General features: G+C 35.5%; 3 protein-coding genes across 4 annotated transcripts in view; all 3 read right to left on the bottom strand.

Moving 5' to 3' along the window:
* The window catches only part of LOC144845422 (lysosomal alpha-mannosidase-like), a 114,721-nt gene that overhangs the window by 62,868 nt on the left and 30,727 nt on the right, over positions 1–21,126 (bottom strand). The window lies entirely within an intron of this gene.
* Positions 3,367–11,698, bottom strand: LOC144845493 (uncharacterized). 2 transcript variants are annotated; one of them, XM_078702880.1, is made up of 3 exons: positions 8,126–8,253; positions 4,387–4,516; positions 3,846–3,986 (listed from the first exon to the last, which is right to left on the bottom strand). In XM_078702880.1, the coding sequence occupies exons 1-3, from the start codon at positions 8,234–8,236 to the stop codon at positions 3,982–3,984; spliced, it is 246 nt and encodes an 81-aa protein (XP_078559006.1). In that variant the 5' UTR covers positions 8,237–8,253; the 3' UTR covers positions 3,846–3,981. The 2 variants fall into 2 exon arrangements, with proteins under 2 accessions (XP_078559005.1, XP_078559006.1); XM_078702879.1 differs by lacking the exons at positions 4,387–4,516; positions 8,126–8,253 and adding an exon at positions 11,122–11,698 and having other exon boundaries at positions 3,367–3,986.
* On the bottom strand, positions 8,423–9,193 carry LOC144844898 (uncharacterized). The gene has a single exon (XM_078702008.1). The coding sequence runs from the start codon at positions 9,191–9,193 to the stop codon at positions 8,576–8,578; it is 618 nt and encodes a 205-aa protein (XP_078558134.1). The 3' UTR covers positions 8,423–8,575.

The following is a 21,126-nucleotide window of genomic DNA, read 5'->3' as shown; positions in this document are numbered from 1 at the left end:
ATTGGATTTAAAAGATGGGTCTCGTAATTTTGTCTATGCTACACTGTATATAACATATACAGTTTATTCTGTAAAATACTGTAATATGGTGTATGCTACATAATAGGTACAATTCAGCACTGTAAACATATTTATTTCATGTCATAGGATGGCATAATAATTGTCGAGGTTCATATAGTTAAGTATGTGCATGTTGCGTTTGCGCGGATAACCCGAACTCGTCAAAGTGACGAGTTCAAATCTAGTTGGTTATCCGCAACTTAGTTGCAGGATAACCCTTGTGATTGTAAATATCTTTTTTTTCATCTTCATCATCTTCTTTGTTATTCTTCTTTCTTTCCCGGAATTTTGTTCGCAGCGTATCTCTAATTATGGTCAACATAAGATTGCATAACTTTGTCATAAGATTGACCTGTAGCTGTAGATGTGCAAGAAATTTCGTTATATGACGTTAGAGTCGCGCAGCGTAAGTTACGTGCGATTTTATGAATTTTAATGATTGATCATAGATTATAAACCAAAAGTCATTTTGTATTGACACTTGGTGAAAATTTAATTCATATCAAGGGCGAACTTTCTATGGATTAAAAATGGCATGTTTCACAAGAAGTTACGCGCGCACGCGCATTTAAAATTTCAAAATGCGCAAATTTAATTTCTAATCAACTTTCTACGCTGATCATGACATTTTGAGCATGTCAAAAATTCCCACGCGCGCGAAAAAAATTACGCGTAAGGTGCGCACGGAGCATGAAAATCATGTGTTTTTCTCTTGAATTATGATTTTACAGTTTTTCCTAATCATTTTAAAAAAGATTGACATCATTTCAAATTAAAATGACGTCATACGAACACGTTGATTTAGACAATTTGCGCGCGTTTTAGTTACAAAAATGACAAAATATTGTCAAAATTATGCCTATTTTGAATCCATTATAGCTCCTCAGGATCATCCATGACACCCAATTTTTTTAATTTAATATGTAAGCAGATATGTTGTAGATATGAATTCATGCAGAATCTTTATCCCTCGGGTGTTATGACGTCATCGTATGGCCACACGAATCTAAAATATAGGATTTTTTACTCTTTCGTTATTGCTCATCACATTAAATAGAGCGCATCTCGCTAATACGTATTCCATTTCCACAGATATTTTAATACTCTCTAGGTCAATCAACTGTCTTTCGCATGAGTTAAAAATATTTTAATTTTTATGACGTCATCATGTTTAAAAATGTAAATAACGTGGGTCCCCTATTTTCATCTTTACAGTAAATTTCAATCTGTTATAGCTCGTCAGAATAAAAAGTGATAATCATGATTAAAACGTTTTCTGGAAGCTATTGGATTGTAGATACGAATTCATGTGAATATTTTGCCAATCAGATGTTGTGACGTCATCATATGGCCAGTTGAATTCAAAAAGTCATATTTTCATCTCTTGCGTAAAAGTTCATTGCGTTTAAACGAGAGCGCATCTTTCTTTTACGTTTTCAAAATTCTTCAAATTTGTATTAATGTAATTATTTAGATAATTATCTTCTAAAATTGTTTTCCTTATATGTCAATTTGATGACATCACCGTGTTAATAATTGGATTTAAAAGATGGGTCTCGTAATTTCGTCTATGCTACACTGTATATAACATACAGTGTATTCTCTAAATACTGTATGCTACAAAATAGGTACAATTCAGCACTGTAAACATACTTCATTCATGTCATAGGATGGTATAATAATTGACGAAGTTCATATAGTTTAAAGTATGTGCATGTTGCGTTTGCGCGGATAACCCGAACTCGTCGAAGTGACGAGTTCAAATCTAGTTTTTCTGTATTATGCTTCTTTCCATCCTTCCTTTTTGTGGATCGCGTTTCTCTAAAATGTGTAAACATAACATTTCATAACTTTGACAACATATGGGCATTTACGTGAAGTTGTGCACCTCCTATTTTTGAATGACGTCATAGTTGCGCAACATGACTTACGCGCAATTTTATGAATTTCAATGATTGATCATAGATTAAAAACCAAAAGTCATTTAGTATTGACACTTTGACAAAATTTAAGTCATATCAGGGGCAAACTTTCTACGGATTAAAAATGGCATGTTTCACAAGAAGTTACGCGCGCACGCGCATTTAAAATTTCAAAATGCGCAAAATTAATTTCTAATCAACTTTTTATGCGTTTCTTGTCATTTTGAGCATGTCAAAAATTCCCACGGGCGCGCAATTTTTTATGCACGCGGTGCGCACGTAGCGTTAAAAACATATTTTTTTCTCTTGAATTAAATTTTTCAAGGCTTTCCTAGTAATTTTAAAAACAATTTAGACCTTTTCCAGTTTAAATAACGCCACACGAACACGTTGAATTAGACAATTCGTGCGCGTTTTTTATGAAAAAGCTTTAAAAATCGTCAAAATAATGTCTTTTTTTAAACAGTCATAGTTTCTAAAGTAAACCGTGAACCGTTTATTTTTATTACAAAATCTAGAAGTTGATGAGTTGTAGATATCGGATCATGCATCGATAAGGCTAAAAAAACATTTTGACGTCATCGTATGGCCACACGAATGTAAAATATAGGATTTTTGTCTCTTTCGTTATTGCTCATCACATTCAATGGAGCGCATCACGCTTAAAAGTATTCCTTTTTCTCCTACATTTATATATTGTGTAGGTCAATCAACTTTCTTTAGCATGAGATAAAAATATTTTAATTTTTATGACGTCATCAAGCCTAAAAATTTTAATTACGTGGGTCATTAATTTCATCTTTACAGTAAATTTTAATCTGTAATAGCTCGTAAGAATAAAATGTGATAATCACGATTAAAACGTTTTCTGGAAGCTATTGGATTGTAGATACGAATTCATGTAAACATTTTGCCAATCGGATGTTGTGACGTCATCATATGGCCAGTTGAATAAAAAAAGTTGTATTTTCATATTTTGCGTAATAGTTCATCACATTTAAAAGGGTGCGCATCTATATTTTACGTATTTAAATTTCTTCTACACGTTAATATGTTGTTCCTGAGATAATTTCCTTCTGAAATTGCTATCTAAGTGTTTCATTTTGATACCGTCGCCATGTTAAAAATTGGAATAACTGGCGGGTCCTGTAATTTCACCTATTCTACACTGTATGTAATATGTATACAGATTATACTGTTTGCATTTATATACTATATGACACAAAATTGACAGAATTCAGCACTAACAGCATATCATATGCTTCAGTTCTTGTCATAATGCCATAATCTTTATCTGTGTGCAATATTCCAACGTATGACGTGCACGTGGCGTTTGTCGTGGTGCGGATAACTAACTCGTCAAAGTGACGAGTTTCATGTCTAGTTATTTTTTATTTTTCCAAGATGGCGACGCACTACCGTATTTTCTTGAATAAACACGCCGCTATGAAAAAAAATCACTCCCACCCCTCGCATACACCCTTCCTGACAATTCAAATAAATATGGTAAGTACTGTAAGATGTCTAAACAAACATAAGTAAACAGAACAGCAAATATTAAAATACACATTTTTTTAAATTTTATCAGGTCGCAATAGTCCTTTTTGTACACTTTGACTTTATATCAAACTTCTGGATATTATTAGCCTACTGTGGCACAAATGCTCTAGTGTTTTTCCTTTTGGGTGTTTTGCCTGATTCCTTGCATTCACTACAAAGTGGATAATTCATGTTCTCAATTGATAAATTGTGCTCAGTTCCACAATAAAAGCACAGAGGGTCTGTGAATGTTATGTAATAAGCTGCTTCGATAGGCAGGGCACATGTCATTTTGTCATTGACAAAAACAATACTGAAAATAGAATCGTCCTCTCCCAGGATGTCTTGAAAACAAGTTCCACATGAATACGACAGTGTGTCCAGTTCTCGTTCCAAGAGCTGCCTTTGGTCACGCTTCAGAACATGTGCTGCATAACATACTCGCCACTTGAGGCATTCTTCACACTAGAATAAAGAATGAAAAAGAGTAGGGGTAAATATATGGTAAATTCATACAGTTGTGTTGAAAGAATTCAGAACATGACAATAATATGATAATATGACATCCAAGTCGCCAGTGGATAGAGTCGGTTCTTCCGGCATGCAGTGTGTTGTTTAGTTTTCGCAGATAGTTGCAAATGGCGACATGTTCTACCTGTTTATACCCGGGGTTTCAAAATATTGAACAAGACTCCTTAGACTTCGTCTCGTTCAATATTTTTCAACAGCTCCTAAAATATTTTCGTGTACTGTATACCTCAAAGGAATTCAAATATTTTTATAAATATGTATTGGTATGCTCATTCAAAATACATACAATGGAAAACATTAAGATACATACATTAATAAATATTGTTCCACATACCTGTACAACCATCTTTACATTGTTGGATTTTTTGGGAAGACGGCGAAAAAGGCATTCTGTGACGTTGTGCTGATTTCTGCAACTTTGATGGGACATGTAGTTCAGCTGTATCTTCTTTACCATACAAATCCTATAAAATAAATATACAAAAAGTATTTAAACGACTGGTACAAAAAAGAATGCAATATTGATTACCCAGTCTGTTGATTTGTCTGTCCACGAATAGCCCATGCAGCTCACCACATGTATGTTAATGGCGTTTATTGGTTTTCTCACACCAAAAAAATCTTTAAAATTCCCAAATTATTAAAACGATATAAAGAATAGAAAATGTTTGAGGCTAGTCAATCTAGCAAAAAAAACAGCCGAAAGTGAAACAAATTGCAAACAGAGATTTTTCTTTTTTAAATGGTCATATATGATGAGGAGATCAAAATTTGAGCATCACACCTCTGTCACTCATCCCGATGATATGCAAATTAGCTTAAATATGCAAATTAGGGTGAATTTACAGGGTTACCATATCTCAAAAACTACTAGTCCGAGAGAGTTGATTTTTTCACTGATCTATTCAAAATGTATATATTTATATTTACTCTAATGAAACATTTTACGAAAAAATGACCGGAAGTACAACATTTGACCTTCGACCCCATTTCTCAATGTTTGCATATACAATGTGACTAAAATGTCTGTAGAGACTTTATTTTGCCCTCAAATGACCCAGACATAGGTTCCTAATAGCCAGCATAGGATCACTTTGTAATTCCCAAAATCACACCTTTGTCATACACCTCGAAAGTATGCAAATTAGTAGTACAATTTAAATAAAATATGCAAATAAGGGAAAAAAATTACAGTTGTCCTATATCTCGAAAACCACTAATGCTAGAGAGCTGATTTTTTCACAGCCGTATTCAGAATGTACATATTTCTATTTGCTCCAATGAAACATTTTACAAAAAATTGACCGGAAGTATGACATTTGACCCTCGACCCCATTTCTCAATATTGCATATATATAATGAAACTAAAATGTCTGTAGAGACTTTGTTTTGCCCTCAAATGACTCCGATACAGGTTTCTAATAGCCAACATAGGACTGTTTAGTAGATCTCAAAATCACACCTGTATCACTCACCTCCAAAGTATGCAAATTATTAGTACAAGTTACATGAAATATGCAAATTAGAGGGTGAAATTACAGGTTCCTATATATCGAAAACCACTAAGGCTAGAGAGTTGATTTTTTGAATAACTTGTTCAGAATGTACATATTTATATTTACTCTAATGAAACATTTCACGAAAAAATGACCGGAAATACAACAATTAACCCTCGACCCCATTTATCAATGTTTGCATACATAATGCGACTAAAATGTCTGTAGAGACTTTGTTTTGGACTCAAATAACTTGGATGCATGTTTCCTATAGTCAGCATAGGACCGCTTTGTAATTCCCAAAATCACGCCTTCGTTTTGGCATGGTTGGGATTCCCTTTTTTCGTATTAGTTTATGTACAGCACTTGGAGGTTTCACAACATTAGGTGCTATATAAATCCAGGATATTATTATTATTATTTCTCAATATTTGCATATAATGCAACTAAAATGTATGTACAGACTTTGTTTTGGCCTCAAATGACTCGGATACAGGTTTTATATAGCCAGTATAAGTCAAGCACCTCGAAAGTATGCAAATTAGTAGTACAAGCTATATGCAAATTACAGTGAATTGCCTTATGTATCTCGAAAACGCTAATGACCAAGAGAGAGAGAGATATGGCAACTTTCTTGTACTACTGATTTGCATACTTTCAAGCGAAGTAACAGAGGTGTGATTTTGAGAATTACTAAACAGTTCTATGCTGGCTATAGAAAACCTGTATCTGGGTCATTATCAAAAAAAAAAATTATCGAAAGTATGACATTTGACCCTCGAACCTATTTCTCAATATTTGCATATAATGCAACTAAAATGTATGTACAGACTTTGTTTTGGCCTCAAATGACTTGGATACAGGTTTTATATAGCCAGTATAGGATCGTTTAGTAATTCCAAAAGTCAAGCAACTCGAAAGTATGCAAATTATTAGTACAAGTTATATGAAATATGCAAATTACAGCCTTATGTATCTCGAAAAACGCTAATGACCGATAGAGATATGGCAACTTTCACCTCTTGTACTACTAATTTGCATATTTTCTAGGGAAGTAACAAAGGTGTGATTTTGATAATTACTAACAGTTCTATGCTGGCTATAGAAAACCTGTATCTGAGTCATTTGAGGCCAAAACAGTCTGTACAGATATTTTAGTTGAATTATATGAAAATATTGAGAAATAGGGTCGAGGGTCAAATGTCATAATTCAATCAAGACAATTTTTGTGTAAAATGTTTCATTATTACAGCGAATATAAATGCATGTACATTCTGAATCAACTCTGAATTCAAATCAACTCTCTAGCATTAACGGTTTTCGAGATATGGGAAGACTGTAATTTCACCCCTAATTTGCATATTTCATGTAACTTGCACTAATAATTTGCATACTTTCAAGGTGTGTGACAAAGATGTGATTTTGGGAATTACAAAGAGGTCCTATGCTGACGATAGGAAAACTGTATCCGAGTCATTTGAGTCCAAAAAAATTATCTACAGACATTTTAGTCGCATTATGTATGCAAACATTGATAAATAGGGTCAAGGGTCAATTGTTGTATTTCCGGTCATTTTTTTGTAAAATGTTTCCTTAGAGCAAATATAAATATGTACATTCTGAACAAGTTTTTGAAAAAATCAACTCTCTACCTTAGCGGTTTTCGATACATATAGGAACCTGTAATTTCACCCCCTAATTTGCATATTTCATGTAACTTGTACTAATAATTTGCATACTTTGAAGGTGAGTGATACAGGTGTGATTTTGAGATTTACTAAACATTCCTATGTTGGCTATTAGAAACCTGTATCCGAGTCATTTGAGGGCAAAACAAAGTCTCTACAGACATTTTAGTTTTTATTACTATATGCAATATTGAGAAATGGGGTCGAGGGTCAAATGTCATACTTCCGGGCATTTTTTTGTAAAATGTCTCATTACAGCAAATATAAATATATACATTTTAAATATTTTAGTGAAAAAATCAACACTCTAGCATTAGCGGTTTTCGAGATATGGCAACGCTGTAATTTCACTCCCTAATTTGCATATTTAATATTACTTGTACTACTAATTTGCATACTTTCGAGGTGTGTGACGAAGTTGTGATTTTGGGAATTATAATACAGTTCTATGGAGGGTATTGAAAAACAATATCCAAGTCATTGAGTCCAAAATAAAGTCTCTACAGACATTTTAATCACATATTTATGTAAATATTGAGAAATGGGGTCAAGGGTCAAAATTTGGTACTTCCGGACATTTTTATGTAAAATGTCTCATTAGAGAAAATATAAATATATATATTCTGAACCAGACTGTGCAAAAATGAACTCTCTACGATTAGTAGTTTTTAAGATATGGTAACCCTGTAATTTCACCCTAATTTGCATATTTAAGCTAATTTGCATACCTTCGAGATGAGTGTCAGAGGTGTGATGCTCAAAAAATAATCACCTTATCATATGTAACCATTTAAAAAAAAAAAATCTCTGTTTGCAATTTGTTTCACTCAAAATGCTAGATTGACTAGCCTGGCCTTTTAAAGGTAAATACGGTATGTGAATTTCTCACCTCAAAATGCTGGTATTTCTCTTGTTGGGGAACGGGAAACGGAAGATGGTGCAGTGCCACACACGCAGTCAGCATCACCACACTTCTTGATTGAAAACTGATAGTGGCCATTAACACAGTGCTTATCGAAAAACTGCTTAAATTTTCTGGTTAGCTTGCAGGGCTGGGAAGAATCCAACAGAATAGTAGGGTCAAAATCATCATCAACTTTCAACACTGCTGCTACAGTCATCATGTCTTGTTTTGAAGCGGCACTGAATACTTTGAATTTCTTTTGTTTCAGTTGCAGACGAGAGAAGCAGTCACCTAAGAGTATCTTCACAGGTTCAATACAATCTTTCAGCTCCGCTTCCAGTGTTGGGTGTGATTTTCCCAACTCTTTGATGGCCTTAAGGTTGTTGGCTTTTTTCAATGTCTGTTCCAGAGTTGCAGTATTTCTGCGCATTACACCTACTGTACTCCCTGTAAACCCAAGTTCAGGTTCGACATAACCCTCTCTGCTGGGTTCTTCCAGCTATGGTGTGGCGGTGTCTGGACGAGAATTAGCTGATCCAAGTCTCGGTGTAAAAAATACGCTAGTTGAACAATCTGAGTTCTTGGGTAACGAATGTTGTGGTCGGGTCCACCATCATGATAGTGACACTCTACCGGCTTGTTGTCGGGCTCTGCACTCAACACTTCATTAAGTTCACATGCATGTCGCATTGCAGACGATGGCTCAAAGACGTTCTCTTTTAGTCCAACATAGACCTGACCATCATAAAAAGATCCCTCCATATCCTGGGGAATGTCCACAACAAAACTGACAGACAGCGATAACGAAAACTTTGTAAAGTCATGATCACCGACCTGCATGCTCTGGTTCAGACCAACTAGCACTTTTCTCCCTCTTTCAACAGCGGCAACAGGAAAGCCAGGCTCCCCTATCTTAACTGTGTGCTTGTCATCCTGACAAACGAATGTACATACATCTCTAAACTTTACAGCAAATTCTTTCTTGTATTTAAATATGGCAGAGGCATAATACGCATCGATGTGATCTTTGCGGAATTGTCTAGCAGATACCATCATTTTAATTTTTATGCGTCCTGTGCCTCAATGTGCTGCTGCAGACGCTCTTCTAGGCCAAAACTGCAGCCTTAGCCACTGCACTGACGGTATAGCCATCTCTTCTGGACATTCTTTTTTCACTTGTTCATGCAAGTCGCGGGCACTTATAGCAACTGCAAGATGAGTAACCGATTGACCATCTTCATCAATTGCATCGTGTCGTCTGTCATCAACCGCAGTTTCAACTTTTGACTGGACAAAATCTTGACATTTTTTCAAAAAGTCACTGTACTCTTCGGTACGTCCACTTTGTGTCAGTCTCATATCCCAGAATTGGATCTTCATCATCCAAGATTTGCCGTATTCTGTCGTCAACTTCTTTCTCAGATAAAGAATCTGATTGTGATGCATCTCCAGTCAGACGCTTGTAGGCTTCACAGAGAACACCAGACTTCACACCAGTAGCTCGGCCAAAGTGTCCAATAAATTCCCTTCTCATACACCGACTATGAAATACTGGGAACTGTCTCTTTAATTCTTCCTTGTTGTTGTCATTCCGTTGTTGTTGTTGCGTCTCTGTATCAGACAAGTTGATCTTCCAGATAAAGTGAAGATGTGTCTGCTGTCCAGTATAAGAATACCGTATTGTTTTGCAAGGAAAGATTAACTGACTTATATACTCAATTCTCCGCCTTCTGTCTACCGGTGCATACTCGTTTACAAAGATTGGTTCATAATTCTGAGAGTGAAGAAGAGCATTGTGGAGATTGTAGTAGCAAGCTGTCTTTGAAGGTAGTACGATGTTAACTGGGTAGATTTCCCATTCATCAACATCAGTACGTGCTGTTTTCCTGTTATGGACGCTGGTGCTGGCGTGTGCGTGTCTAGTCATATACGATGCATATTTCTGCAAGTTGTCACCAAACCGCAACAAACTTTCCCGAACTGCTTTCCAGGCTTCTCTCTTCATGTAGGGACTGCCACATAGCTGGAAAAGCATCTGGGAACACATTTCAACTTGTTGATGTTCCAAATTGCGGTGAGAGCGTTTTCTGTGCTTTGACTTCTCTGGCTGATTGTAGTTTGTAAACCCACTGAACATTGCAGGAACTGCACATCCACGATCCTTTAGAGTCCCATGGTGACCATCAACTATCCATAGAACATCTGACAACTTGCGTACAAAGTTGTTCCCCATCTGTTCACAAGCATCAGGTGTCCACCCTAACTCATTACGCTCTAACCACTGCAATTTCTTAACTTGATTTTCCTGTTGGACTTTTGTTCTGGATAAGGGGGTGGAAGACTTCGATGATTGCGCTGCACATTCATCATGAGTGTGAAAGGATTAACACTTCCAGGTGGCACAGCATCTTCGGGCACGTTATTCACTTCCGAGATAACAAACTCAATGTAGTGGCCCAGACAGGATGCAACATCAACTATACTTTCTTCAGGATTTGCTGTCACATCAAGCTTGTCCTTGCGTTCTCCAATGTTGACTTTCACCTGAAAATAGTGGAGTAATAAATGTTTAATTGTTTTATTGAAATAAAGATATGAATTGTTCCCCCCCACCCCCAATTCTGATGCAGACTTATTAATCGGACAGAGTAAGAATATTAATTACAGAAGTAGTATTGTGGATGGAACGTTTTTTTAATTTATTTTTATCACACCACACCCCCACCCCCTACTCCCCCACCCCTCACACGGAGGGAGGCAATATCAATGCATACACACATATTTTAAAACAGGACGTGGGTCATGTACCCGAACACGTTCGTAAACATCTAGCCTATATATGGTGGTCGGTTGGGAGTTTCAACCCGGCCGGGTCGATTCGCCCCTCTATGGATAGGCAAACTCTACACTCTCTCGCGACAATATGCTAGCCTACAGTTTTGTTACTTCTATATAAACATTTTTACCGAACAATTACTCACCTCCGTAGTTTGGTATTGGTCTCCTATCGGTCCTCCTTGATCGAATTCGCCGCCGGCAAAATCCGAGAAAATGTCGGCGAGAGTACATCGGCCGTCCACTACCGTTCTCGCATACCAAGGCTTCACGATTTTTGTTGCAGTCCGAATTGAAACACAAATAAAAACCATGTTGTTGTTCTACTATCTAGGCTAGCAGTATCCTACTAGTATCCTAGATCAAATTATTATGTAACAATTGATAAAAGGACTAAAAAGTAGGCCTACCAAGGAACCAATAATTATAAATATTAATAGTGTATACTGTAACTCAAATGTATAGAATATAGCGATAGAAACAAGAACCTAAAACATGTGGTGCATCGATGGAGCAATCATAAACGTTCTCTAAATTCAGTCGTTTTTTGCTTCACGGCAACATTTTTAAGGAGTAGCGAGCATATAGCGGCTTTGAAAATTCTAATTAGATCCAGACGTTTATGTAAAATATTATACCCATGATGAGTGTAATTCAAAATATTCATACATTCAACGGCAGTGATACCTCTATCAGCGCTGACCTATAATCAAAGAATATATACTGTATGACCTCAAATTTATCGCAGTCGACGATGTGTATCGATGGCTCCCGACGGCTGTGGATCACGAAAAAAGAAAGAGCTAGGCCTAGCTTTCAACAAAGGTACAACATATTATTAGAATCGACTTATTTTTCACATTTTTAACCGTTTAAAGACGAAAAAAGTTATTGCAATAGGACCATATAGTATTATTTTTACATTAAAGGGGGATTCTGGGTTTAAAATTGCTTTTAAATATCGTTTATTTATTAAATAAAAAATATTATAACAATATAGACATGTCAGAATGAAGAAGTAATAACGAGAAATTTAAAAAATTAAATTTCATATACATTTTAGGGTAAATTCATGGAAAGTCTGTTTTTCAGCAGCTTAGGGAAGCTCATTAATATTCATGAGATATTCACAAAATCACGTCATCAGTGGATTCCAAACTCGCGACGTCATGTACGTTGTGTTTGTCAACTAATTTACATCTCTCTCCCCTGTCAAACGACGACCACCCGATCATTGTGAAATACATTTTTTGTAGATTTTCTAAGCTAGGCCTAAAGTGTAATAATAACAGTAGTAGCATATATTTATTTGACATTTAATGAAATACAAAATTTAGTACAGATAGATTGTATACAGTTATACTATTTTTATACCTCGAATAGTTCAGATCGTATTATCGGCTTCAAGTACTAGGCTAGGCCTAGCCTAAATCATTTTTTCTCATGGGTGAGAGCCATTCTGACTAGGGATTCCATGCCACGATGGCTACCCTACGTTTTAAAACATTGGGGCCCATCATGGGCCTAGCTAGCCTACTACTAAACGATTGGCCCATAAATAACAAAACTCAGTGGATCCAAACCCATCCTATCAACCAAACTCCTAAACAATCTAAACCTAAAACGTTATACAAAATCGGCTGTAAATATTGAGGCAAAACAAGGTCCGATCGCCGTCCGCACGTATGGTGTCCCGATCGTCTAAGTAGGCCTAAAATAGGCCTAGTTTACTCTCCAAAAAAGCGGATACTGCATCAAGCAAGTAGACCAGGTAGAAGGAAGGAGACCTGGCCGATCCGGCCTAGTTAAAAATTGAGCTAGCTAGTGTAGTAGACCCTATGCGAATTGATACTACCAGGCCTTTTACTATAGGCTACACTTGTTAAAATTAGCAATACTTTTGTTTACAAATATTCCAACTCTCTCATTCGAGCTATGTTATCTATACCATTCCGGTAGGTCGAGTCGACCTTCAATCAAATACTGTACATCGTTCATGTTGTGATTATAGACGGGGTATACTCGACCCGACCAGTTTGGTATTGTATACTGTATCTACTATCTGCTTATCACGTGACGATGCCAAGCATGAGGGGAGAGAGCACGTGTGTATCGTCGTCTCGCTCTCCTCGCTCAGCAGGAATGTATACGTTACGCTTCATTGATTTTGAAGGCTTTCCCTAAGTCAGTGCGAAAATCGGCAAACGTAAAGTGCAAACATATCTAAGTTTTCACTGTTTTGATAAATTTTCATAGAAAATTGACTTCATAAATGGGAAGACCGACTAAAATTACATCAGATAAGTATAATTTTACAAAAGTAATTGATATGGTTAATGATAACGAGTCGTCGGAAGATTGACCATTTCACGAATTTCCTATTCTGTAACACAGTGTCATATCGCCGTAGCTGCACTTGTAATCTGGCCTCATTTCACAGCCTTCGTTCTGCTTCACTGGGCGTTTATATAAATTGAAACTTTTACCGTTCAAGAGACAAACAAATATATTTTACATGTTTTACTATTCATTTTAAACCTGGAACCCCCCTTTAAATATAGTTTGTGATCTTAAATTAGATCTAAAAAACGTAGGGAAGGGGGCTTTAAGGGTCATGTTTATATTTGTACTTGTACATTCTTATTCAAATACTATTGGATTAAGAGATATTAGCATATTTTAGATGGCGTACTGGAATGACCTTTGACCTTGACCGGAAAGAAAAATCAAATACATTATTCTGAATCTTTGGGGTCATGTTTATATTCGTGTTTAATACATTCTTATACCAGTTTCTTTATGGTTTAAGAGATAATTGGGATGAAAGCTGTCAAATGGAAGCCATTTTCATTTTATGCAAATTAGGCCACTTATATTGGATCAGTAGATCAGGGTAGATTTTGGAATAGCATTCTCTTATATATTTTGAACATATTTCAACATTAAAACAAACTGTTGCAATTTGTTTGACTCAACGCCTATTTTTCATCTATTTCCACTCATCTAATACCATGCCAGGCCGCTAGAACAGTGTTTAGTCTCGGAAGCCGGTCAACCGTATCAACTGGTTGCGTTGTTGAAGTTTTAATTAATTACACTATCCTTTAAACAGAATTAATTGCATAAATCATGGCGAGCTCAGTGAGTAAAATGAATTTTGGGCATATCCTAGGCCTGCTGTGCATGTAGTTCTCTGAGCCCTGGGGACCTGTGAACACCTGGACCACGCCCTTAGTTATTAGCATGCACATAGCCGGCCTAGCCCATCAAACAATTATTACGCAATAAACATTAAGCTATATGCTTTGCAATTAGTGGTAATATATAGGCCTACACACATACTGTATATATAATTTATAGTATAATAATTAGATATCAAATTAATACTCATTAAAAAGATTCATTCGGTTGGTATTCCAAATAAAATATAATAGTTAATTATATCTCAACCGTAATAGTAATAGTAAATAACGATTATTTTATTTACCTGACGTTTCGCCAACTATTAGTTGGCTTTCTCAAAGTGTAGTCAACTGATAGTTGGCGAAACGTCAGGTAAATAAAATAATCGTTATTTACTATTACTATTATGGTTGAGATATCATTAACTATTATATTTTATCAAATTAATAGTTTTCATACAATAATATCGTGGATTTATATAGCGCCTAATGTTGTGAAACCTCTAAGCTCTGAACACTATTACCCTAGTCATTTTTTTGGATCAAACGCGTATGGAAACATTCAAAATTGAAATGACACATGAAATAAATAATATTTATTATCATATTGCAGTTTTTGGTATAACAAAAGCATCTTCATCTACAATCAAAGTTGCTATTTCATTGCCAGAATTAGCAAAGTATTCGCACTAATCAATAAATGCCTGTAGTGCAGTAATAGAGGGAACTAGAAGGACCATATCATCTGCATAGCATAAATTATTAAATTTCACATTATTTATTTCACATCCATATCTAGAATTAGAAAGATTTGCAGTCAAGTCATCAACATAAACATTGTACAGTAAAGGTGAAAGATCCCCTCCCTGCTGAACACCATTGCTAATAGAAAAATCATATTAAACACAATTACCTCACTATATATAATATACTAGCAATTATACCCGCCCCAGGGCGGATTTCAAAATGAGTTTAAAGCCTTCTCAGTACATAACACCCAACGCCAGTATCTCCCTATACTCACCAACCTGCACCCCTTAATAACACCCCACACTCTTTCCAGTGAAGGACAGATTCAATTAAACTTTAGCTTCAAATTAAGAGGGCATACATAGCTATGATAGGCCTAAGTACGTTGTAAACTGTGTAAATGAATAGGTGTCATATTGGCTGATAATTAAAATTATAATTTTGATACTGCGGTCCCCGGCCTTCTTTCTCCTCTCACCATCGCAGCCACAATCAACACATCTTACCTCCTCCCCTGGACAGTTCAAATGTAGGCCCAGTAACTTTTCGTAGTACAATCATGATTGGCCTACATCCCCACCCCAAACTCCCAGCTGCTTCCCAGGGATAATTAAATACTTTTCACAATTCAGGTCAATTTGATAGCCTACTACTCCTAGCCTAAGCAAAATCTCCTGAACCCCAACTCCCACACCCTATCTCCACTATCCCCTGAACCCCAACTCCCAACCCCGCTCTCCCACAATGGGTGTTTTTTCCTTGGAGGCATGGTGATGTAGTTGAACACATTAGTAAAGAAAGTGTATTGTTCACACAGGAATGGATGTCTGTAATGAGACAATCCAAGAGACCGATGCATAGCTGGATATGGGTAAAGTACTTTGTTAAATGTGTAAATGAATAGGTGTCATATTGGAATAATGATATGTATATCTAAATCTATATTTCCCCTGAGGATAATTCAAATACTGTAAAACTTTTGTAGTATAATTTTACAATTCGATAGCCTACAACCCCGAGCCCAAGCAAAATTGATATTCAAATGACATCACAAACATTTAAAACCTTCCCGGTACAATTGCGATCATTTTGATACTCCATATGTATGGTTACATGCAGAAACAGAAATTTGTATAATGAACAAACATCGAAAGCTAGAGAGCTATATTCAGAATGTACATATTTCTATTAGCTCCAATGAAACATTTTACAAACAAATGTCTGCAAGTATGGCATTTGACCCTCGACCCCATTTTTCAATATTGAATTATAATGAAACTAAAATGTCTGTAGAGACCGGAAAAGGAATTCGTTTTTGCCAGTGGCCATCCGACTCTTAAATTCTTGAACTTTGACTCTTGTTATATTGTACTGTGTATTGTGATATTTTGTAAGATCATTTTAACCGATTCACCACGATAAGCGCTTAAAGCGCTCATGAGGTTAAAAGTCAAGGTCATTGTAAACAAATTATCAACAAAAAAAAGTAAATCGAATTTACATGCGCAGTTTGCTGTGCATGAATCGTGACAACAAATTATACAAAATACTCACAACTTTTTTTTAAAAAAAATGCTTCTAAATATATAAAAACAATTGTTGAAGTTAGTTTGAAAATAAAATAAAAATATAACCGTTTTTCGAAGCACGCTGTTCGAAACGCGACAGGCACGTTGAATGAATCTAGGCCTAAACATAAAACGTAAAATCGTCTTAAGTATTTAGGTGTTATATTTGATCCTAAATTGACATGGAAGCATCAAATAAATAGTGTATTATCAAAAGTTTCTAAACGAATAGGGGTAATACGGCGTGTGAAATACTACTTGCCATTTCATACAACTATTATGCTGGCAAATTCTCTTGTAATGCCATTGTTTGACTATTGTAGTGCTGTATGGACTAATTGTACAAAAGAAACTTTAAATACACTTCAAATATTATTCAATAGATTAGGTAGAGTTCTGTTATCCGCAGATATATATATACACCGATAAATGATATATAACACTTAATTGGGTTACACTAAATGAAAGATGGAGGGAACGTCTACTACTTACAACTTTCAAATGCATTAATGGCCATTCACCATCATATTTATCCTCAATGTTTAAGTTTAATGACTTCCTCCACCCCAAATGCACCCGTTGCCAAAGTTGTAAAACATTAATTACACCAAATTGGAAAAATGCTCAAGGTATAAAGAACCTTCAAATACAGAGCAACAAAAGAATGGAATCTTTTACCAACTGAAACAAGAACAAAAGTAACTGGGAAACATATTTATAAACTCAAAAATATAGCAACTCTTATGTCATCCAAGTGATTCTACATTTTTTATATTTTATTTTTTATATTTTATTTGTTTTTAACTGTTCTGTATATATCTTTTAAATTAGGCCTACTGTGTATTTATGTTATAATTTTTATTTACTTTTAAACTTATAACTGGACCATTTTGGAAAGCAGTACTGCGTTACTGAAAATGTAATCCAGTCAAAAGAAAGAATAAATAAATAAAATCCATCTTTATTTGTAATAATCACTATTTTGAAGCTTGTATACAATAAATGTATAATAAATAAAGATTATGTATCAGTTACACTGTCTAAATCGTCATATTTCCATGTAAAAATGTGATTTTTCTACCGGAGAAAAGTCGTGACCATGTCCTCACGAGGGCCGCGCCATATTGTTTACCTTAGATTGTAATATGAACCCTGACATGTCAGATGCATTATGGGCATGAAATATTTGTTCAAACTCTGCGCAAAGGTCAGTTTATTGAAGCATAACTTTTGACAAACATTTTGATACCAAACTTGTTTTAATTTCATAAGTTTTCGACACATTTTCGTCTAATTTTCTGCAAGCTACACATCTAAAATAGCGGACTAATCTCCCGAGGGATGCCGGTGCGCGTGAGAATTGCGAATTCCAATTCGCTTTCGGGATGTTTTTTTTAACATTCCCGGTGAACAAACAGCGGCGACGACGCTCTCGGGGCGGCTCCCGATAGGCCTAGGCCCCATATGGTCATCGTCGGATGAGTCAGTCTACTAATTTCTTTATAATTTCGAAACCGGTCAAAGTTCGTTGGACTCTAGAACATGGATTGATATGGTGAGGAGCTGGGAACCAAACCACTGTTTAAAGGATCAAAAATCAGTTTGACAGTTAGAAAGCATTTTGCTTGTCATCACTGTGCACATGACGATAAATGTTTACGTGCTTAAGCATTTACGGTCAATGTACCATTTGAAGAAATTGTTCGACCACGGAAAAGAAAACCAGGTCATATATAAACATATACTTTGCGAGTAATTTGAGACCACAATTATCACTTTCTGACCAGTGGTTGCCAAGATATTCATATGGCCAATTTGTTGACCAGTGGTCAGAAAAGGGGTTTCCGTCCACGTTTGGCAAAAAATCCTGCCCAATCTTTAAAACAAGATTTTAATCAGGATTATCGGCAAAAACATCAAATTCGAAATTAAGATGTTGAAATTCAACCAATATGGTAAATATTAAGATTGTGGCAGAGAAGTCCCAAACAATTAATCCCACTATCTGTGGGATAATCCAAACAGTTGCTAAATCAACGTGAACCCTTTCTGGCTCCCCAACTAGTAGTCCAGTTCCCAATGTAAAAAAAAAGTGCCTCATGTGCAAATCATGGAGAAAGTGTAAACATTGTGTTTTATGAATATTTGAAGCATGCTGGTTATAAAAACCATGTTCTAAAATTTATAAAATTCATCTTTGACCTCTGAACTCAATTTTGACCCATTGAAAACAAAATGGTCATATCTTTGCAACACTTAGATTAAGTGAGATAATTTTAGTGTCTAAATATTTGGGAGATGCATAATTCTAATGGAAAGGTTTATCCAAAAATGGCCGTAAATATAATTTTTAATTTAAGTAAGCATTTTTACCTTTGACCTACAGTACTGGTCAGAGGACTTTCGACATTCCTCGCGTGTTTTCAACGAGTGTTGACCAAGCGTTGTTCGAGTATTGCTAGCGATATTCACAAGCGTCGCTATCCTCGAGTAATACATTAAGGTCACAATCCATGCATGAACGGTTTTATCGAACAGGGAGTTCCGGCCAGCAGTTTATCCCGATGTCATTGTCTTTTGTGTTCCACGTTTTTAGCGTGAAAAACTAGGCCGTTGTCGGCGATAATAATTTATTTTAGAAATAGCAAATGTCAATCAACAATCAACAATTCAGCGATGGGTGTCACATGACGGTGTTTAAAACTGTAACCAAGCTTATAATAGACGATTTTCGTTCGTTTAGTCGTGACCAGCCGAGTGTAACTAACAAAAATAACATGAGTTTTCAGGGTAGTTTAAGACATACAGTACACCATGTTGATTAAAAAATCGTACCGCCTGTAATGTCAGTATCGATTCTATTGTTATTTATTTCAAAGGCATACCATGTCATTTTTGGGGGGCTCTTTGGATGTTTAATTAATATAATAAAATCATTTAATAATGTTAGGCTTAGGTTTGTTACAAGTACTTTACTTTTTAGGCCTAGCTAGTATTTAGTATAGTCAGACTCGACTCTTGCTGCGGCCGGGGAGAGAGTGCACTGTAATTATTAGAGCATAATGTAAAATGTTTAAAATTCTTTGGTATATTTCTAAATAACTTATTTAGATTGAATACTTGCATTATAAATTCTTCATTTATTAGACCACTTAATAAGTTGTTAAATTGAATTGAATATTCAACGAGAAATTAAGAAAGTACAAATTATTTTCCGACATTTGTCTCTCGTGTGATGTAACTTAACACTGTAAACAACAACGTTTGGTAAATGGTACGATCCACTTCGGGGGTTTCCATATTTTTTTATCACGTATTTGACATAGGCAAGGTTTGTGTAAAATCATAATTTAAAAAATAATAATTTCAATATAACAGTATGAGTATATTATAACAGTTTTTATCTATAAAAAAACAATACTTAAGGATGTTGTTTTTTCCACAAAAATATTACCCCATTTACTGCACTGTACTCTTCCACTGTTAATTGAACCATGTGATTGACCTCATACAATCATGTGTTTTTATTGTTTTATTATAAAACAAATTCATGCTTTAAGTTGCATTATGATACACAGAAGTTGGCAATGTGGCAAACGGTAACCATGGCAAACAGCCGTCCGGCCGACCACAGTGCGTTGTTGCTGCTGTTCAGTCAGTAAACACATGGTCTGCCAGTTTAGTTTGAACGTAGTGCAGAAAGAAAAGTAAAATCATGCGTTAGGAAATTACATTTATTTTCAATTAATTACCGTAGCATAGCCTATGTACTGTATGTAATCGATATAATTATTATGTATATCTAATGAACAGTATAAACATTTAAACAAAATAAATAAACTGCATCAAAACAATCGTTTTGTATGCCCTGGAAAATGTCAACAGAAACAATTTTGTCAAATTCGCAGCGGCGAGAGCTGATAAGAAAACCATGTGCTTTTTGCGTGACGTCATATCGCCCAAAGTTTCGTAAATCCAGGGTTGATGACCACCAACATAACAAAGATAGTAGATGCGCGTCTATGCGGCTAATGAGCGAGCGATATAGTAGTCTAGCTATCAACTCGGAATTTGAAGATATGAATTTTACCCTGATTTTGAAGCTTGAATTTAAACGTATATTTTACTGGTTTTTTATTATGGTAATTAATACTTTGTATTATTTGTTGAAGATAAACAAAGTCAGTAATCTAAAGATAAAAGGGCTCATATTATGTACATATGATTGATTTCAATTGTTGTTGTAAAACGTTCACGCTTCGCTGGTCGAGGTCAGCACTCGATCGCTCGACCCTCGATAAACACTCCAGAAACGCTCCACAAACACTCAAGAAAAACAGCAGAAAAACATGAGCGGGAATGTCGAAAGTCCTCTGACCAGTACTGTACATGTCATATAACTCTGTAACTAACAGTTGCACAAACTTTAAATAGGCCTCAAATTAATCTAAAGGTATATGTTTCTATTCAATCTAATAAGAATTTTGAATTCTTAAATGTTGGCAGGTATGCATAGAGATATTTAAAACATCTTTAGCTGGCATGCAAAAAAAGGAAATGTGTTTTTCATTTTTTATAAATAAAATAGTAATAAATATATATTATTGAACATTCAGTCGTTACAGAAAGGGCAGCTGACAGAAAATTGCAT

The sequence above is a fragment of the Antedon bifida genome, chromosome 6 (assembly GCF_963402885.1).
Source record: "Antedon bifida chromosome 6, ecAntBifi1.1, whole genome shotgun sequence".
NCBI classification, from domain to species: domain Eukaryota; kingdom Metazoa; phylum Echinodermata; class Crinoidea; order Comatulida; family Antedonidae; genus Antedon; species Antedon bifida.
This window is presented reverse-complemented; position numbering and strand designations above follow the sequence as displayed.

What these genes read in the sequence shown, in the direction of transcription:
- LOC144845493 (XM_078702879.1), bottom strand. Translation starts at nt 11,289, where the DNA reads ATGGTTTTTATTTGTGTTTCAATTCGGACTGCAACAAAAATCGTGAAG. An exon ending in ACCAATACCAAACTACGGAG is followed by an intron (nt 3,987 to 11,121) that starts GTGAGTAATTGT and finishes TCTTTATTCTAG; the next exon opens with TGTGAAGAATGCCTCAAGTG.
- LOC144844898 (XM_078702008.1), bottom strand. Translation starts at nt 9,193, where the DNA reads ATGGTATCTGCTAGACAATTCCGCAAAGATCACATCGATGCGTATTAT.